This window comes from Sycon ciliatum, chromosome 1 (genome assembly GCF_964019385.1).
Source record: "Sycon ciliatum chromosome 1, ocSycCili1.1, whole genome shotgun sequence".
Classification (NCBI taxonomy): Eukaryota; Metazoa; Porifera; class Calcarea; order Leucosolenida; family Sycettidae; genus Sycon; species Sycon ciliatum.
The window spans coordinates 80,505,364-80,526,727 of NC_088643.1; the positions used below are offsets into that span (position 1 = coordinate 80,505,364).

General features: G+C 47.6%; 1 protein-coding gene and 1 non-coding gene across 4 annotated transcripts in view; both read left to right on the forward strand.

Annotated features, from left to right (window-relative positions):
* The first annotated feature begins 1 nt into the window (after position 1).
* Positions 2–21,364, forward strand: part of LOC135805776 (ubiquitin carboxyl-terminal hydrolase 8-like) — a 29,388-nt gene continuing 8,025 nt past the window's right edge. The window contains exons 1-16 of one of the 3 annotated variants that reach the window (XM_065319867.1): positions 2–229; positions 322–466; positions 4,949–5,034; positions 5,367–5,431; positions 5,715–5,787; positions 6,298–6,364; positions 7,020–7,044; positions 7,906–8,006; positions 8,199–8,302; positions 9,062–9,278; positions 9,807–9,905; positions 10,267–12,316; positions 12,371–13,719; positions 14,317–14,447; positions 14,831–14,936; positions 15,331–15,435. In XM_065319867.1, the coding sequence (XP_065175939.1) occupies positions 138–229; positions 322–466; positions 4,949–5,034; positions 5,367–5,431; positions 5,715–5,787; positions 6,298–6,364; positions 7,020–7,044; positions 7,906–8,006; positions 8,199–8,302; positions 9,062–9,278; positions 9,807–9,905; positions 10,267–12,316; positions 12,371–13,719; positions 14,317–14,447; positions 14,831–14,936; positions 15,331–15,435 (4,815 nt within the window). In that variant the 5' untranslated portion in view covers positions 2–137. Of the gene's footprint in view, positions 230–321; positions 467–4,948; positions 5,035–5,366; positions 5,432–5,714; positions 5,788–6,297; positions 6,365–7,019; positions 7,045–7,905; positions 8,007–8,198; positions 8,303–9,061; positions 9,279–9,806; positions 9,906–10,266; positions 13,720–14,316; positions 14,448–14,830; positions 14,937–15,330; positions 15,436–21,364 lie in introns of all 3 variants that reach the window. The other 2 variants (XM_065319868.1, XM_065319866.1) reach the window with 2 other exon arrangements.
* On the forward strand, positions 20,894–20,967 carry Trnan-guu (transfer RNA asparagine (anticodon GUU)). Its single transcript has one exon. It is a non-coding gene; the product is annotated as a tRNA-Asn (tRNA).

Sequence of the window (21,364 nt, forward strand, 5' to 3'; positions counted from 1 at the left end):
AGATCACACTTCATTATTGGTTTTGAAAGGTTTTCATGTCGAATTTGGTTCGTGTCAGCCAGCAGTTCGTCGAACAAGAAACGAGAAGTCTCTAAATTTCTTTGCCATGGTAGAGATTAGGTGGACTGGTAGCCAACATGCCGCCAGTTACGAGCTTGGCAACGTCCATGAGCAAGTTGAATGAGCTTGTTGGAGATCCTAAAGTTGACAGAAATGGAGATCTTCAGTTGTGAGTTTTTTATTATTACTTTGTCTGATACTGCTCAGCGTCTCTATTCAGCTATTGTTTCCTTGCTGCCCTTGATTTCTTTCAACGTGCAGGTTTTGCAAGTCTGCCTTCAAACTGTACGGAAAGGCGATGGACTGTGCGAAGTGCCACGAGGATGAACATGCTTACATCTACTTCATGCGATTCATTGGCATCATGCAGGAAATTCGAAAATGCCGAAAGTACAAGGCAAATCATGTAAGCTAGGGCTGTAAAGACTCGTAGTTTTTTCAGCGACATTTGTTTTTGGACGATGTCCAGCTGCCATTCTGACTATCTAACGATTGATCAGTTTCCTGTATTGCCTAGTAGTCCTAGATTGTGACCAATAGTACCAGGCTTATTAAAGTTCATATTTAAGTTATATACACTAAACTACTCCCTCAACCTTATGAATATCTATAGTAAAGAAAAAGGACCAAGAAACTACAAGTTAGTTACGCTATAATGTCCACTAACACCACCAGTTATTAAACTAAGTACCGTCGGTCAGTGTCGTGCAATGTTATCGCACGAGCTGATTGTTAAAGGGGAAGTTAAGGCAAAAATTATAATTTCACCAGTTGTAGTCTTCGGGGTGCTGAGTCGAATGGTCTTGGTCCGAGAAAGCTGAGACGCTCCCTTCCTACTTGAATCCCAATCGAACTCGCGCACTTCCACCGAAACTGGGTGACTGCGCCCTACTAGATGGGGATTTGTATGCAAAATGTCACTAAAAGCGCCATTTCGTTCTTATAAAAGCACGGATGACCGTGATTGGCCCATATGTTGTAGTCTTTTGGACGCTGAGTCGACTGGTTTTGGTCCGAAAAGGCTGCGATGCAGCGTTCCTCCTTTATTCCCAATCGAACATGGTTGAACAAGCGGTCACGTGCTCCTGGGTGCCCAAATCACCTGGTCACCGCGCCAGCAGGCGACAACTTTCACACCAAGGTTCAACTCGAGTTCAACTCGAGTGACAGGACTGCACCCAAAAAAGGTCAAACAGGCTAGTAAGTTGTACCCTGCAGGCACAGTGACCAGGTGACTGGTGTACGCAGGAGCACGTGGCCGCTTGTTCAACCATGTTCGATTGGGAATAAAGGAGGAACGCTGCATCGCAGCCTTTCGGACCAAAACCAGTCGACTCAGCGTCCAAAAGACTGCAACATATGGGCCAATCGCGGTCATCCGTGCTTTTATAAGAACGAAATGGCGCTTTTAGTGACATTTTGCATACAAATCCCCATCTAGTAGGGCGCAGTCACCCAGTTTCGGTGGAAGTGCGCGAGTTCGATTGGGATTCAAGTAGGAAGGGAGCGTCTCAGCTTTCTCGGACCAAGACCATTCGACTCAGCACCCCGAAGACTACAACTGGTGAAATTTTAATTTTTGCCCCCCCCCCCCTAACCTTTTGAGCACGACGCTACCTGAATGCCGCCCCACGCCAACACCTGCAAAAATCGCGTTTTTCCTATGAAAGTAGTAGCTGTTCAAGGATCGATAACTTTACCTTTCTTTGGACGAATTCCACGATCTTGAGCTTCCTGCAAAGGTCTTGAGGCGAGGAACAAAATAGTTCCAAGCTCAGCTCGGAGCGACACCAAAAGCCCATGCTACAGTCTGGCAAACTTCACGCACGCGCTCGACAGACTTGAGCACGGCCAGGAGATCAAATCCTCAGCTGCCATTTCACTCTCCTTGCTCGTATCGAGCTCAAATTTTTTTTGAGGACTCCCCAGATCCGCTGCCATCATTTGAATCTAGTTTCCATGGCAGCAGATAGCGCGAAAATGATCGAAAATGGAAAATACGCGTTCTGCAGAGTTCGCAAAAAAATCGATTTGAATTTGCCTTGTCGAGTCGCATATCTCAACAACCCGGGGTCGTATCGCTTCGGCGATTGTTTCTATCGCAAGCTGAGAGTTTTCTCTTGCAGATACATATTTCGATCGTGAGAATCGGCCAAGAATTGACCGAGTTACGATAGTTTGAACTCACGGGGTTCATGCAAATCGCGTTTGTACGCTATGTACACTCACGACGTAATAATACGTCACGCGTGGGTGCAGTGACACTGTACGCACATAGAACTTGTATTAATACGTCATGCGTGCTCAAAGGGTTAACTTCCCCTTTAAGTAACTGGTGGTGTTAGTGGACATTATAGCGTAACTTGTAGTTTCTTGGTCCTTTTTTCTTCACTTCTAAACTTATGATTATCAAAATTATTTATTTTTACATTCATCAAGGGACAAGAGAATAATGATTACAATGCTGGCCAGTGAAATCTGACCAGTTGACCAAGAGCCGTACCGCGAGTTGCATATTGGACGCGTAAACAAAGCTGAGTTGCAAAGCTTTGGGGTGTCAGAGGCTGCTTAACTCGGGGGAGCGGGTAGTGTGCCTTTACTCGGACTTCACTGACCAGTGCTGTATTGTATTGATACTTAGAATAGCCCGTGTGCGCATTATACATGTGTACAGAATCCATTAGGGGTGAAACGAAGGTCTCAAATTCCCATTCGAACCTTCTTTATTAGAACGAACGAAGGTCGAAGGATTCTTTTTTAACATGATCACGGAAACGCTCAAAAATCTTAAAAATAAAAAGGTGCAAAAATCAGAACCCAATACTGACATTGTATGTGCAATTTGTTTCTGAATCTGGTAGTATCAATGTATCCATTCCAGGTAAAAAAATTCTTTGGCCCAGCTCACCACTATACTGTAAGACATGTTATTATAACGAGTCGCAAATTTAACGATTGTCCAAAATTCAAAGGTTAACGAGAAGATATGTTAACGATCTTGCAGTATTCTGCCGTATCCACATACAGCATATATGAAGCAGTACGGCCTCAACGGATCTTATTATAACGAAGAAATGTCATCCGTTAAAACGTTAGATTTGCTTCCTCGTTATATATACATGTCTTACAGTAGATAGAGGCAAAGTTTTAACATACTCTTGATAGAGGCCATACCCAATACCTGTTTGTGAGTCAATTGTCCATATTTCTGACAATTTAGATCAGTGTACTTGGGATCGTGTACAGACTTGCTAGCCTTGGCCTTTTTGACACAAAGCGACAATAGATCACTGCTCTAGTGTACGGCCAGTTGCGTGCTTGAACAATACCAAAATGGACGGAAAAGAGCCATATTGCGTAGTAAATATCAGATGCCCAACTTCATCAAAAAATTGTCAAATCTGGACATGTACTTTTCGCTTACTAGTATCTGCTCGCATCGAGCGGGTGCATTGGTGATTGAGAGTAGAGTGAATAGTCACTGGGTGAGGAACTTCACCTGCCACGAGGATTTCAGGCCATCGCTGCGCTCCCTCTCGCTGCTGCTGGGAGAGTGAATACTGCAATGGCTTCAGCGATGGAAACTTTTATTTTCGATTCAAATAATTATTAGACTACACTCGTATCGCTGCTACAACGTTCTCCAGACACCATCACTAGCAGATATCGACGGCAGCTACAGCAAGCTATATTCCTGGTACAAGCAGCATAACTGAGCGAAAACACGATCGAAATAGCAAAACTACACTCCTACTAGTATCGCAGAGCGCCAAACACTCGACGAATACAATCAAAAAAGTCATCCATGAGTACACCATGGTAGATCTACACACCAACGCAAAACGGGAATCAATGCATTGATGCATGCACTAAACCCGTGTCGACCTTCGTTCGAATCAAAAACGAAGGTTCGTTTCAAAGGAAAACGAAGGTCCTTCGAACCTTCGACTACTTCGTTTCACCCCTAGAATCCATGCATCCTGTTTTGGTATTTGCGCACATAGAACTTTATTGTGCGGGAACAAATAAAATGTTGACCTATCCAGCAATGCCATTTAGAAAAGTTTTTTTGTCATGAGCGCGAGAGTAACCCACTTGTAGTGCGCAGGAGTTGTGTTTTCTGCAGTGCATTGGTTTGAGCAGTGTGACCGATTTATGATTTATCAAACTGAAACTCCATGGGGCCGATGTAAAACACATGAGAAGGTTTCACGGAGACTCCGTGCATTTCAAAGGGCGTTGAAGAGTGACGTTGTTGTCCTAGGCTAGGGCTTGGCTCAGTCAGCAGGAAGGGAATGGGCATGTCCACCGACTGGATGATCTGAAGATAGCAGGGTCTCTGTTACTGTACATTTGTGTGTATTGTGTGCTGCTGTTCACGCATTGAAATTGTGTGTTTCAACTAACATTGACTTACCAATAAAACTATTCCACCTCCACCACATGCACTCTCTGGCCGACCTCATCACACCAGCAACAGGACTTCAAGTTGTAGGTACTGACGAATGAAATGTCCTCCATACAGCGCTGTTTCGATGACCACTGATCACTGACTGAGGTCACTGATGAGACCTCAATGGTCGGAGCAGCGCTGTATGGAGGAGATTTTATTTGTCAGTATCTACAACTTGGGAGTCCTGTTGCTGGTGTGATGAGGCCGAAAGCTGCTGCTTACCTACTTATAGACTTACCAGTACTTGCAATATGCCAGTACGCCTTTATATATTTACAGGACTTCTGAGTGTTGCAGACCGCTCGCAGGTGTGGACGTGATGTGATCCGTGATCCTGAGTAGCTTGGACAAAATTCACGTCAATCAGTGTAGGCATGTCTTTTTTGACATGTGTGTTGTTTGCTTTGCTCTTGTGTTGTGTTGTGTGGAACTCAGGCCATGTACGATGCGATTGTGGACACTAAAAAGATCTTTAGTGCCATGGAAGAGGCGGAGCGTCTGTGTAAGGCACTGAAAACAAGGTGATGACCAATAGTTGAGCTGAGCTCATTGTACAGTTGTTTAGCTTTGACATCTATGATTTATTTTGTGTGCTTAGACTGCTACTGACTGCATCCCTAGAAGATTGTACAGCGAAACCTGTCTAAGCCGACCGCTCAGGGACCTTCAAAATGTGGTTCCCGTGTTCAGATGGCCTCTTTATCCACGGTCATTTCATGATTTGACTGGAAATGGTATCCCTTGGTCCTTGTTGTAGTTGCCCTTTAGGACAAGTGGTCTTGACAGGTGTTACTGTATCTGCATGTGGGAGGTTAGCATTGTGTGTGTGTGTGTATGTATATTTTCTTCTCAGATACACGGAGCCGCTTGGCGGCACACCGGCAGGACCTAGTGCACCTGCTGCTGCTGATAAGAAAGGTGTGTATGTGCTTGTTTACTTAGTCGTCTATGCGTTCTGGATATTTGTCTTAAGAAGTATCGTTTCTTTCTGTGCCTGGCTCGTTCCTTGATAGGCGACTCTAGACTGCAAGTATACATAATTATACATGTAAGGATACGTCGAAGCTGGTTTCACGGCCATGAAAATGATGTCGATTAAAACACCGACATGTATGCCTAGGCCGGTCGCAGTGCACACATACACACACACTCCCTCTTTGGGACAGGAGTTCATTGCCTTTCTTCTCTTCATCCTTTCTAGGCTCTTCATTGAGCCCATCCAGGAGCAAGACGGACAAGGGTAAAGACAAACTTGACAAGCCTTCACCACCAAAGTAAGCCCAGCATATGTATTTGTAATGTATCTCCCATTGTTCATGAAGAGTACATGTATCCCTATCTGGTAACCAGTTGTCTAGGATGCTGCTGCTGCTGTGCTTGTTGACTATTCCTAGCATTGTAAATGTTGCTGCACTGCTGTGTTTGATGTTGCTAGGCTTGGTCTCTGCCTGTGGTGCTTCATGTTTATTATATCAATGATGATACATCGACGTCAGTTACTGTGTGTGGACTGTGCTCGAGTGCAAGGAGTGTGGCTTGTTGCAGGGTATAATATGTACACGTAATGCGACGCACACTTTCTTTTTCTATGCACTGATCATTAAATCCCTCCTGCTGGCATTTCACGCTTCTGATTGGGCATTTCATTGTAATTACCGACATGAGCAGACTGCAGGCTGGTATTTAGCACGGTGCTTGTTTGGCATGAAGCATATGTAGCCACTTTGAGGCTGTCTTGCTGTTCTGTAGATTATAGTGTTTTGATCTGTAATGATCTTCTGCAGTAATTCGAAGAAGCCGTCATCGCCCTCCTCCAGCTTCCCACCAACCGGTTTCGATGGTCCTGTCTTGGTAGGCTGTGTTCTTTGTTCGTGCCAATTATAGATCTTCCTATTCTTTGGATTCGTGTTCATAATCGTAATGGAATGCCTGTGATTCCAACAACGCTCGTCATGTGATGAAGATAAATATTTAGCAGAGCACATGTTGTGAGATTGTGGTGGTATAGCAAATTGTTTTGGAGAGCCTTATAGACGTTATGCAAGTTGTACAAATCCACGAAATCCCGTAGAAGACCCGGTTGGGTGTTCATTGTGTGCTATGCATGCGCATTTGACCTATTTTTAGCCTCGTAATTTAATGGCAAGCAATCCCTTTTCCAGCTGCTTCACTTTGGTTAGAACTAATGATTAGCTAGATCATTGTCAGGAAAAGGTTTTCTTATGAAATGCCTTCAGGGCCCATTTCTTAGTGGAAATAGCAGAAAACACAATAGGGTCCTGCACATTCAACACCCAACCGGGTCTACGGGATTCTACAGGATTTCGTGGATCTGTACAACTGGCATAAAGCTTATTGGCTGCTTGTACCTTAATTAACATCTGAAATGTGTTCAACTATTCTCTTGCGTCTATGCTCAGACTTGATATTATTTAAACTTTTGAAGCTGTCCAATTTATTCGTGGTGCTGTGTGTGTATCTCTCTTTGTTTTCTTTTTTTTTGTAGACTATCATGCCATCTAGAGTGACTGGTTAGTGTGACAATCAAGCTAAGATAGATGCATATTGAATTGTATGTACATCCACATGTCGTTTGTAGGTCACCATGGGATTGACCGCGCCAGTGTTATAGTGCGAATATGTTGGGAAGTCGATATCGCATTTCTTGTGATGGTACAAGGGCAAGATGTAGCAAGAATGACAACCGTGAGGTGTACTTGATGATAGGTTTCTTACAACAAGTAACACAACATCAACCACGCATCACCACCTGACTGTGCCAATGATGGAAATGCTGGTTGCTTTGTCCCATACAAGTGCTGGCCCCGTATAACGAACATACAGTGAGTATCGTTTATAAAGTGACCGGGTGTAACGATATACCGGCTATAATGATCGAACTCGCCAAAATCAAAATCAAATCACAAAAATATCACTATACACACTAGTATCGGCTATACCGATATATCGCTTATTGTGATGGGCTTCAGGAAGCAAACCATATCAAATGCACAGGAAAATATCGTATATACTGATCAAAAGTGATGATCACAAAACAATTGTTCTTCAAATTTAGTTCATTTCTTCCAAAACTGATCCAGTGTTGCCTGGATGCATCTGGCAGCAGACGTGATTGAGAGAAAATTCTTCCCTGTATGCTGTAAGCAGCCACATGTACACGTGGCTGCTTTTCATGCTTTTTCCAGCATGTATGCATCATTTCATACACAGTCATGTGCCATGTGTCAGTCATACATGCAAATCGGATATAGTGATGCACCGGATATAGTGATAAATTATCGAACATCAAAGGGGCACGTTATATCCACTATTTACTGTACTAATACTGTCATCCCCCGCTGGCATATGCATGTATTTGTGTGTCTGTGCAGAAAAGAAAGATTCATCTGTCGCTCCGGTAGAGGCTATTACGAGCCGAGAGTTGTTCAGCATTCTGAAGGCCGGGCATGGTAGCAGTGCTCAAACGCCATCGGTAAGGAGGAGTGTGATTTGTGAAGCTGCTTTGCCTTCCTGTTCTTCACAGCATTTAAACCTTGCATCTGAGTGAGTGACTACTGGAAACGGTGAGGCAAGCACTGGTGTTCAAATCTCACTCAATAAACAAGTTTAAATAATACTCATGTACTGTTGGCGACATTTTTTTTGCTACTTCTCTTCAATATAGGTGTTGCTACTGGATATTGGCAGCAGGGACGAGTTCAACAACAACTCCATCAAGCATGAAAGTGCAATCTGCATTCACATCGATCCGTCTGTTATTCACTCTGGGTAAGGGAATGTTTCTGAATACTGTGAATATGACATTGTATCAGGCTCACTACCGGTATTGGAGTTATACTTTTCTTTAGTTTTCACCGTGTTTCTTCTGGCTGCTCCTGTTTGTGCTCTTGCTATCACATCACTGCTGTATACCGGTAAGCTCATTGTGCTAGTTCAATTTCTTTTTGCCTATATTCCACCTGGTGAGAAGGCAATGGAAGTAAGTGTCTGTGGAAAAGTTTTGGAAATGTTGATTTTGAGGAGCCTGAAACTTTACCTTTTCTTGAGTGTCAATAGAGAGGTTCCGCACTACGTAAAGTTGAGCAACTTTACGTTAGTGGGCGGGGAAAACCCGTGAATTCGCGAGTTTGCACTCCACTTACGGAAAGTTGTCTACGGAGAGTACGTAGATAGGGCTCTGATAACGTAGCTGGTCCGTAAGTGGATTGGGGTACAAATTTATGACTTTCTTCCCAGGTCGATCTAGTCGTACACTGCCGCGTTCGGAGTTGCCAAGGGCAGCTACGTGGTTTGAAAACTCCGTATGGCGGAACACAGATGCGCATGCAGTTTACGTAAGACTTTCCGTAGATCGACTACGTTTTTTACTAACGTAATTACGTTATGCGGAACCTCTCTAATGTCTGTAGGTTCTGGTTTCTCTTCTGTTTGCATTGAGGTATGCTTGTGTTTGTTATGGAAGCCGAGTCTTGGCCTGATTGCACTCATGGAAACTCTTGTCTGTATGCTGTTGTGAAATTCTGGCAGGATAACGACGGGTAATATCCTTGTGTCTTTGGCATCGGAGGCATGGGCCAGCACTTGGTCAACTCGCCACAGCTTTGCCAACATTGTGCTAACTGACACATCAAGCACACTTGATGCCGTCAAGGCACTGAGCAGTACCTCGTTTCTCTCTGCCACCGCCTCGACAACAGCTGGTCCATCTCTTAAGATGGCCATTCTAAACAACCTGCTGTCTCGGGTTAGTATCAGGATGGCGTGTGTACACAGCTGCACTTACTTTACTATGAGAATGACCTCCTTCGAAGTATTTCAGGGGTTTGATTTTTACAAAGAAAGTCGAATGGCCTCTTGTACGGGCGAAATAACACAATCCATGATCGCAATGAAAAACTAAGAAGTACTGAAGTAGTAAGAAGCTATTTCAAGGCTGTGTTTTACTTTTACCAACACACGGTGCATGTACTCGGATACGTTGTACATTGCTGCACACAATACAGCATAGAGTACATGCAATGGCCATGAGAAAATTACCGTGTGCCTTATTTTCCAGAGCATTGTGGACGCCGGAGTGTTGTGGACACACACACCGTAGTAGTCTGAAATTGGGAGTATTCTAGGTGCATTTCATATCATACATTTCATAACGTTATCCGGAGTGTAATGCGAACCCGAGGCATTTGAGCCTAAAGTAATGGTTCCTAACACGCACTATGCTGCAGCAAATACAATATGTTGCCTGTTCACTCTGTGTCGCTATTCAATGCAGGAGAGCGCAAACGACTGTAAGATCTCAGTACTGGACGGTGGCTTTGCTGAGTGGCAACTGCACTATCCTGTCTTCTGTGCTCATGGGAATGAAGCGCGGGTAAGAGTGCGAATGTTTGCGCTGGGTGGCTGGGAACCACTGTGCTTTTCACTACCAGCTTAACATGGGGAGGGGGGGGGGGGGGGGGATCAACGGTATTTTACGATACATTTACCTTATAATTATGTTGTGTACAATACCCGGTGGGGTTTAACAAAAATGTTATGTCAGGTAGCTCTCCCGTACCCGTAACGTGCCGATGACTTTTGAGCGGAGGTGTCAGTCAAGACTGCGATGCATATGGTGTGTGAAGGTCCAGTATCTGCTGCCTTGCTGATACCTCTGAGTCTCTCATACACAGTCTCAGTGTTTTTGCTCTAACTGAGATTGAATTTCTCTTTTATTTTATCTATCTCTGCAGATACCCAGGAGCAACAACACGCAGGCTCATGCATTGCTGGATTTTCCCGACTTTCCTGAAGACATTGAGCGAGCTAGGCTGGAAGCTGAGCAACAGGCTCAGGCCCAGAGGCAAGAGGAACAGCAGCGGCAGCTGGAGTTGCAGCAGCGGAAAGCACTTCAGGAGCAGGAGCAGCAGCAACGTATTGAACAACAACGGCAGCAGCAACTTCTTGAGCAACAGCGGCAGCAGCAACTTGTGGAGCAACAGCGGCAGCAGCAACTTCTTGAGCAGCAGAGGCAGCAGCAACTTCTGGAGCAACAGCGGCAGCAACAACTTTTCGAACAGCAGCGGCAACAGCAGGTTGCTGAACAACAGCAACAGCAACAGCTGATGGAGGAGAGGCAGAAGCTACAGCAGCAGCATCAGGAGCAGCAGCGACAAGAACAGCTATTGCAAGAGCAGCAGCTCCTCCAGGAGCAGCAACGTCAGCAGGAGGAACAAAAACAGCAAGAGCTCCTGAACCTTCAGGAACAACAACGCGTCCAGCAGCAAATGCAAGCTGAAGAGTGGCAGCGGATGCAGCAGATGAGCTCACAACTTCCCACAGGTGAGCAGCAGATGAGCTCACTACTTCCTGCTGGACAGCAGCAGCTATGGTTACAACAACAACAACAACCACAGAATCAAGCCATGTCCGTGCAAGAACCATGGGGAAATGGCCAGACTGGTCAGGTTCTGCTTGATCAACATGATCAGTTTAATCAGCACCCTCCAGCAGCCTCGAATCAGCCAGTGGACCAGTATCAAATGCCTCAGCAGGATGGTCAACTCATGGGAGAGCATCAGCATCAACAATATCCACAGCAGTATGAACCTGCAGCGGGTATCGCTGGAGCTGAGCAAGTGAATGGAGGACCCCAGTACTTCTCTGATCAATACTCAACAGGTGTGGTAGCAGCTGAGCAACATGTGCCCTACCAGACCCAATGCAGTCATGAACAACAAGGCTATCTCAATGCTAGTATGTCTAATCATGTGCAGCAACCACCTCAACCTGTTGGGCCACCGCCTGATCAACAGCCCTCCGTCCAGCCAAATCCTCCTCCTCTTCAACAATCTCATCAGCAACCTGTCCCGCCTAGTCAACAAACTCTCCAACAACAACCCTTCCAACCCCAGCCATCTCAGCAACAACCTCAGTTGCCTCAACCGCAACAAGAGCAACAACAACCCCAGCTACCTCCACAACAACCCACTCAACAACAACCCCTTCAACCACAGCCACCTCAACAACAACCCCTGCAATCACAGCCACCTCAACAACAACCTACACAACAACCCCAGTCTGCTCAACAACCACCACCACTCCAGCCCCAGTCTGCTCAACAACCACCACCACTCCAGCCACCATCACAACAAGCACAATCCCAGCCACTACCTCAACAACCACCTCTCCAACCCCCGCCTGCTCAACAGCAACCACAATGGCCCCAGCCACCTCAACAACAACAACTACAGCCACAACCACCTCAACAACAGCCCCTCCAACCACAACCACCTCAACAACAGCCCCTCCACCCACAACCACCTCAACAACAGCCCCTCCAACCACAGCCACCTCAACAACAACATACACAACAACCCCAGTCTGCTCAACAGCAACCACAACCAACCCAGCCACCTCAACAATTACTGCAACAGCCCCAACCTGCTCAGCAGCAGCCGCAGCTACCTCAGCAACAACAGCCACAGCCACCTCAGCAACAACAGCCACAGCTACCTCAGCAACAGCAGCCACAGCTGCCTCATCAACAACAGCCACAGCTACCTCAGCAACAACAGCCTCAGCCACCTCAGCAACAACAGCCACAGCCACCTCAGCAACAACAGCCACAGCCACCTCAGCAACAACAGCCACAGCCACCTCAGCAACAGCAGCCACAGCCACCTCAGCAACAGCAGCCACAGCTACCTCCACCTCAACAACAATCTCTCCAACCTCAGCTTCCCCAGCAGCAGCTGCAACGCCCCCAGCAACCTCAACAGCAAACTCAACAACCCCAGCCACCTCAACAACAGCCACAACCGCCTCAACAACAACCACAACCGCCCCAACAACCACCTCAACAACAACCTCTCCCACCCCAGCCTGCTCCACTACAACAGCACCAACCATCTCAACAACAACCACAACATCCGCAACCACCTCAGCAACCACCACAACACCTCCAATCATCTCAACAACAACCACCTCAACAACAACCTCTCTCACCCCAGCCTGCTCAACAGCAGCCCCCTCAACCTCAGCCATCTCAACAACAATCTGTCCAACCTCAGCTTCCCCAACAGCAGCCGCAACGGCCCCAGCAACCTCAACAGCAAACTCAACAACCCCAGCCACCTCAACAACAACCGCAACAGCCACAGCCACTTCAACAACAACCCCTTCAACCCCAACCATCTCAACAACAACCACAACAGCCACAACAGCTCCAGTCATCTCAACAACCACCGCAACAGCCTCAACCACCGCTACAACAACCTCTCTCACCCCAGCCTGCTCAACAGCAAGAGCTCCAACCACCTCAACAACAACCCCAACCACCTCTACAGCAACCTCTTCAACAGCCACGGCCACCTCAGCAACAACCTCTCCAACCCCAGCCTGTTCAACAACAACCACAACAGCGTCAGTCACCTAAACAGCAACCCCTTCAACCCCAACCACCTCAACAAAAACCACAACAGCCGCAACCATCTCGACAACCGCAACAGCCACAACCATCTCAACAATCACAACAGCCGCAACAGCCCCAGCCACCACCACAACAATCCATGGCACCTCAGCAACAATCACAACCCCGGCCACCTCAACAACAGCAGGCTCGTCTACCGCCATCACAGCAGTCATCATTGCCGCTACAAGCTCCAAGACCGGGACAACAGGAACCTCCACGGCATGCACAGCCACAACCAACACCTCAACAGCCTGCACGACAGCCATCGCCCCAAGAGCCCGTACAGCAGCCGAAACAGCCCCTGCAGCAACCACCCCAGCAGCCAAAACAGCCCCTACAGCAACCACCCCAGCAGCCAAAACAATCAGCCCAACAACCAGCACCGTCGCCGCAACGGCCACCACAACAGGCACCAGCACCGCAACGGCCACCGCAGCAACAACAGCTACCACAACCGAAACCCACTGCCCAGCCTCACCGACAACGCCCGCAGCCTTCAAGGCAATTGCCTAAGAGTCAAATACAGTTCAGTCACAACCTACCTGTTGGTTGGGAAAAGCGGCTTGATCAGCGTTCGGGGCGTTTCTATTTTATTGATCACAGTAGCCAGACAACTCATTGGGAACCACCTCAATCCATGGTCAGTGCTATACCATCGGTGGATAGGTCTGCTAAGCCCATTGTCATCTCACCAGAGAGTGGACGTGGCATGCAACCGTCTGAAGGCGGGCGGGTAAGTTCAGGCTGCTGTTCACGCTGCTGTGTACCTTCCCAGGCTCATGTGTACTGTTGTGTGGGTATGCGTGCCGTGTATGCAAGGGTGCTGGGCTGTTTTCCCATAGGGCAAAAACATCTTTCTGATTCCCACCCACCGTAGCTCATTCCACCCATGCGTTGTCCAATTGAATGTTTTAAAATCCATGCTTGTTATCAGATTTCTCTTGTTCCGTGGGATCATGGGAACGTGTACCAGCTCGGCTTTACTCCACTGACTTTTCACTTTTAAAGTTAGAATGCTATACTTGTGCATCAATTACATGGCTCTTTGCTCTATTGTAGTATCGAACGCAGAGAATTGTGTATGGTTAGTGTCATTTGCTGTAACTTTCCTCCGGATGTTGGTTGTGCGATATCCTCTCACTCATGAATCACTCATGCCTGTGGCTGCCTCTACCTCAATGCCAAATCTACATGTATGTACTTCGAAGTATGGGTAACGGTGCTGTTGCTGTTGCTGTTGTTGTTGTTGTTGTTGTTGTTGTTGTTGTTGTTGTTGTTGTTGTTGTTGTTGTTTCAAATCTTTATTCTCACAATGTTGTTGGTTGCTCAGGGCAAGTGCTTGACTGGTTTGCGTAATCTGGGCAACACCTGCTTCATGAACTCCGTTATTCAGTGTCTGAGTGCCACTGAGCCACTGTCGGCGCACTTTCTACGTGGCAACTACCGCAAGGAGATCAACCCGTAAGTATGGCAGCTATGCAGTTGTTTGAAAGTACATGTACCTTTCATTGTGTTACTCGAGATCCAGGAAGGCCGTCTTTTCTTCTTCGCAGTATGCACCGTGGCATTAACATGTTGTAAACACCTTTCAATTTGACAATGCCAGTCCTCGTCCGACATTCACACCCTTCTGTTGGCACAAGCTAATTTGCCCTTGTCTTGCAAGTGTGCCCAGTACACAATGTAGATTTTACGGCACAAACTGACGATGGCGGGAAACTCCGTACCCTTTTGTCGATGTAGGTCTGTTGTGGTCCTGCTATTGATGTCGCCTGGACTGTAACCTCACTCATCTACTCTGTGATGTGCGTCTTGCGCTTGCTCTGTGCCATCCTGTGCCTCAGAACCAATCCGCTGGGCATGCGTGGCGAGGGAGCAGAGGAGTATGCGGCTCTAGTGCGTGTCTTGTGGTGTGGCAAATACAGTGCAATCAGCCCACAGTCGTTCAAGGTGAGCCTGACTTTTGTATTTATAACAATTCTACACAGTCATGTATTGTGAGAGTATAGGTACTGTGTTCCAAGTATTTTCAAGTACATCATACATACTGCGCTTTCTACTTTCCAAGGTATGGTCAGGCTTTTTCATTGTTCTCGGGCAGGAGGGGATTGCTGAAGGCATGCAATTCTTCCGGCTGTATCTAACTTTGGTTCTGTGGAGAGTGAAGTGTGTTGGTAGTATATGTGGCGCACGATGACACCACTTGCACATGTTCTTAGGTTTGTTCATACAAGCAAAATGCTAGGGTGAAACTGCTTTATGTGTGGCTGAAAGTGGACAATAAGAAACATGCACCAAAAGACAATCCTTTGATTTCTGTGTTGTGTCGTTTGTCTGTGTTCAGCGTAAAGTGTCGGAGTACTTGCCGCAGTTTGCTGATGGTGCTCAGCACGACTCGCAGGAGTTCTTGGCTTTCTTGCTGGACGGACTTCATGAGGACTTGAATCGGGTATGTGTTTAACGTGCTGTTGTACTGACTCAGTTTCCTGCAGATTATCGACTATCGTGGACATGAAGCTCTGAGTAGCAACCTAATCTTTGGTAGAGTTTTCGTCTTTTGTGTGTCACAGTAACTATAACACCTAAGGCAGCACCACGAAAATATGGCATCGTTTCGCGCGGTTTAGCAGGATTATGTTAGATTCGGTGTGAGTTATCAGTTTATCAGAGTGTACCTACTACTTCCTCCGCGTCATTAAAATTGTCGCTTCGCTTATCGCAATATTTGTGACTTGGCTCGTCTTCGTCAGACAGTCGGAATCGCTGTTTTCTGTGTTCGAACACTGGTGCGACCCTTCCTGCGCAATGTCTACTTGTTACTGAAGCCGTGATGGTCTCGGACTTTGTCGGAGCTCTCTTCCGCACCAAGCAAATTCATCGCGCTCCGCACTATTCCGCCCCAGAGCGCATTTCGTTTTCTGGAGTTCGCGCCGTCCCGCATCGTTCGAGTGGGCATTTTTCAAGACTGCAAGCCCGGGTATAAGAATCTTGGTATCTCTCCTGAATACGAAATGCTGAAGTTGACGATGGCAAGAACAAAGTGGTCTCAAATTCCTAAAATGCGCTACTTGTGGCGCATGTTGCTGCGAAGGTAGCAGGTCTGAAAACACCGACAAAATCAGCGAAGCGCTTGCCAAGGAAAGAAGGTGCGGAACTGCTTACCCTACCCTGCTGGAAGGTCGTTACAGTGTACTTGAAAAATGCTAGCTTCCCTTCATCCCCTGTCACCTGGAGGCATGGATCGCTTGAAAACGAAGTTTCTTGACCTGAATTTGAACGCGCGTCTTCTTCATCGTATTGTTGAGTGCTGAAGGGTTTGCCTCAAACTCTGATGAAGACGTCGACCTTAGCTGCAAGTGCAGCGAAGCGGGAGGCCACAAACTAAAGCTTGGTCCGTCGACAATGCTCTGCCTCAATTTCTAGCTGATTTCTTTGTCCCTCGAGTGGACAAAATAAATTTGAAAAATCGCTCTGGGAAGCGACAATTTTAATGACGCGGAGGAAGTACCAAATCGGTTTTTTAGTTCACTTAGATTTTTCAGTGATATTCCAGTTAAGCAAAAACAGACAAACTATTTTTTTATATCTATGAGTGAACAAGAATAATTATCTGGACAAGAAGCACGACAGACATGTTGACAGGTTTCTCCACTGGCGAACAGACAGTTTGCTCACTTACCGAGGACGTCTTCCGACAGTTTGGCTGTCCTTGGCTGTCCAGCTCGTGGCCGACCTGCGGTTCCTTGGAGTTTCCCTTCCGTGGCACAGGGCGCAGTGCTACCGCCTCGTTCATCGTCGTCAGAAGGTGCTGTCCTGCAACAGTTTGGAGGCGAAGCAGTTCTCCAGGAATGTACCTGTATTTGAAGTCACTCAATGACGAGTGGAGACTCTCTGCGCCTTACTCTGCGAGGAGGCCCAACCCTACGCGGACTCGTCGCATTAGCGGAGCTGTATGTTCTTTAAATAGATGCAGCTTGGGCGTGATGTGGCCAAATTTCCTGGACACGACTTCCTTCTTGCAGAGGGCCAGGAATTTCACGATGTCTTGCTGGAAGCCATCGCCGTAGCTTCCGCAACTGACTCCACGAGAGGCTGAGATCAGCCTTGATGGCCAGTGCAATGCCAGGTGACGGCTTCTTGGATTTGATTCCAGCATATAACAGAAGCTGCTCTTGTTCAGCAGCAGACAGTCTCTGCAAGCCTGCCACCTCTTGTGCCCTTGCTCCAGCTACACCGCCACACACTGTCTTGGCATGTCTCATCAACTCTGACGATCGGCGGCAGAAAGTTGTGTCCGCAGCTCGGTCAGACGGCACATTGCTCACAACAGCCCGTTGGTACACCTGTGGCTTGCCATGTGAGGCTGTCCTCGCCTCCAACTGCCCGTCATGCACTCTTGCTGCGACCAATTTGACCTGTTAGATGGTCAGCTACATTGCAGCACAACTTGGACGGTGGTGTTGACACTTCGCCTAATGGTGAGGATTGGAGTTGTCGCCATGGCCAGGTTGAACTGGCATGGTGCAACGTATTTTCGTAGATCTCTCAAAGGAGTAACGACCGGGCAGCCTTGGAGAGATGGCTAGTGGATGTCACACCAGAGTGTCCAACCATCCATCATTCTACGTGGAACTTTTCCTAGCGTCTTTAGCTCGGATGCCTTCAAACTGTTGCAGCGTGCAGGACATTGCTTGTGTGCTTCTAACCATCCACAAATACAGTCAGCCCAAAAGTTCTCCTCGCAGCATGGTACTTCTACTGCATTGTCCAGGATGTAAGTGTGTATGTTGCACTTATGTACTGTGTATTCGCTGATAAACCGCTCTTTGTCCAGTGGAATAGTTGCCGTGTGTTGGCTGCTGCCTATCACACATGCATTCTCCCTGGGTACATCCGAACCACATTCCATTTCTATTGCTGATGCTAGTGAGACTAATGGTTGTGTTGAGGTGGACGTGGTCCCGGCTGCGGTGCTTACATGTCCTTCCTGGGCGCGTGTTGTTTGAGGAGCGGCCGCTCGCCAGTGTGGGAGTTGCTTTGCATGCCGCTTTCCCCGTGGCCTTTGCTGTGTGACCGGTACAGAACGAACAGTTTGATCATTGATGTGCTGTCCGTTTTACAGGAGAGCCACAACCATCGCCGCAGTGCATGGCTTTTTCACTAGCTCTTTTCATGGCCCGTTGGCACAATACACATATGTAAAGGGGATGCACTTGTGCATCATCTTCAGCAATTTTGATCCTATGCACGGGATTCAAGCTGGGATTAATGTGACTCAACCGGATAACGGGTCTTCTGTGTACACGTGGAGAATCTTCTGCCACCAATGCGACAGTACGAGCAGTTGGCAAAGGTGCAACCACCCTTGTTGTTCTGCTTGCATACGGGTTTCCGTACTGCACTGGCGCCGGGGGCACGGAAAGGCGCTTGCGGAGACGCGGCATGATGCGGCAGAGTGGCCAGACCTCTTACACTTGCTGCAAAAACTCAGTGCCTGCCCGGTAAAGCACTGGGTATACAGCTCGGTGTGCATATCTCCGATGCTGAGGGTGTGGTCCTTTGCCATCAGCTGGCGCAGGAGTACGTCGTACTCCTAGACCGCGGCAAAGTGGTATTTTTGTGCGGCCTGGATAATCCTGAACTGGTGCTCCAGGAGGTCACTGCAAGGACCAGGAGCGCCGTTACAGGCAATAATGCTAAATATCGACCAGGCCTCGGTCCAGTCCGCGAGTGTCCCGATCTTCCTCCTTTGTGTGGACACTGTTGAAATAAATACTGCCGAATCTGCGCTCTCGTCCATGCGAATACGCTTGGCCGGTGGTTCAGACGAGACGGCACGACTGGGCAGGACCGAAGCCAGGTCAACATACTCGACACTTTTAATCTTTCGCATGGTGTCCACCAACACGTGGGCCACGCAAGAGGGCAGCCTGGGCGCCACAGGAAACGTACCTTGAACACCACTTGTCGCGGCCTGGTCCTCCACTGTTGGCGTGGGGTCCGTTGCGGCGTGCTGGTCCTGTGAGGTTGGCGCGAGCTGAGCTAAAGCAGCAGAAACTGCGGAGGCCATTGCCTCCTTGATGACGGCCAATTGAGTCTGCGAGAGCTCCATGATGACAAGAGAACGAAAAAAACCCTCAAAGGGCGCAATGGCAAAGAGTTGCTGCTGTGCCAACAAGCAAGAGACAAGAGTGCCCTCAGCACTCTTTGGTTAGCCTCGAAGTGCGCTTGCGCAGGCACCGCGTGCAATCTCCCCGTGCTGAAAGGGGCAGCCAGGGCGGCTGTGCGTACAGCCCCGCGGATTGCCGCGCCGCCTCGGCCGCTTGGCTGGCCTGCTCGGTCAACGACGATAACTACGGTTTGCCCTACTGGAAACCTACATATAAGGGCCAAGAACCCTTGTGCTATTATTTGCGCAATTTCAAAAGCGTGGAACACAACTTCGTTCACTGCGAATCAATTTGAAGTTCGATCGTGGTGCGCGGAGTATGAAAGTGAAGCTAGGAAAGTCACAGAAAAAGAACACGATTTCACCGTACAGAACCCAGTTTGGGCTGAGTAGTGATCTGCTTTAGAGTAGTATATCGAAGAGTATTTCAGTAATTCACCCCGCGGCCCAGCCAGAGAGTCAAATTTTAAATTTGGGCAAAAAAAAAGGACGCCATTTTTAGTGGGAGGAAATCGTGCAAAAATCCATGCAGTAGTACAAGTACATAGGAGCAAGAGTACATGAAACTCAGAGTGTGCAGCTTGGGGCTTTTTCCACTATGGGTGTCTGTCACGGCGGAATTCTATGATAACATCATATTTGGTACAGATCTGAGTCTGGAAGTGGCGTAGTGCGTACAACTGAGCTGCAGTTGTGCAGAAAGAGACCTGCTTGAATCCTGCTTCTACGCACTACATCACTGAAATGATGTAATCATGGAATTTTGCCTTGACAACAACCCATCAGAGCTGCACACTGGGTTTCATTTAGAAAAGCGATCCTGTCAGCTTTTCTATTATTGTACTCTTGTGTAGGAGCTGGGAAGCGAGACTCTAGCAAAGTTTATGGGCTCTTGGTATGGGCAAGAGTACATACCCCCCAAGAGTGTGCAACTCCCACATACCATGCTGTCCCGACAGAATTTCAAGTTGACGTCATTATTGATGATACAATGCTCCTTGCACCAGTGTGTACGGGTGTCAACGCATCACACGTTTTTCTTTGCAATAATTTGCACAGGATCAGATGGACTTTGGTCCACCACAGGTTCCGGATTCATCTGATAATCCGTGTACAGGGGGCATTGCATCATAAAATGACGTCAACTTGAAATTCTGTCGGGACAGCACCCATAGTCGAGTTGCACACTCTTGGGGGGTTATGTACTCTTGGTATGGGGGATAAGATAATAGGGAGGTTTCGCTCTACGGAATTACGTATGAAAATAACGTATGAACTGCACGGAATTTTCATACGTGAAAATCAGAGCTGTTGGGTTTCGCTCTACGTGATTTCTCCACGACTGCTCAACATGCGTTGTTGCTTTGGAGACGCGTTGGCTGCATGCGCCCACCGTATGCACCATGAACCGAAACCGCGTTTTCCATGATATTTTGCACGTGGTGTACGTTGTGTGTACCTTGTGTTTCGCGCGGCTTGAATGTTGCCATGGACAAATGCGGAAAATGCGAAAATATATTTCAAAAAGTCCTACGGAGAACCCAACGTAGGAAAGAGCTTTCCTACGGAAATCCGTAGAGAGATTTACGTATGAAAGTTGCCCTCGCTCCCCGGCGCGTACGACATACGGATTTTCATACGTAATTACGTAGAGCGAAACCCCCCTAATGTAGCTTTTACCATAATGAAGCCTTGCGGTGGTAATAGGAAGAGCTGTATGCCTGCCTGTACATGTGCAGTCTCCGTGGCGCAATCGGTTAGCGCGTTCGGCTGTTAACCGAAAGGTTGGTGGTTCAAGCCCACCCGGGGACGACTGTAAATTTTTTTCTGCATTTCCAATCTATTTGTGTGTCCATTCTTTTGTACACTGTATTCCTGTATGGCTGTAGACTCCAATGCAACTGTTACCACACTGGGTGGTCTCTTCATTGTGAAATTCTTGAGTGTGGTACTCGTACCAAGTTTTGGGCATGAGCCATTAGGGAGGTTTAGTCCCACGTAATCCGTGTGTACCACATGATACTCAGTGACCCACATACAGCCGTTTTCTGATTCACGACATGTGTATGGAGGCTCACTCACATTCCGCCAGAATGTGGGTGAAAATCAGAATGGAGCACATTGTGCAAGCTGTGAGGGTGCTCAGCTGAAGAGGTTTCCGAAGCACGAAATCAAAATATTCGATGAGCTTCTAAGCTTCGTCTTTGAC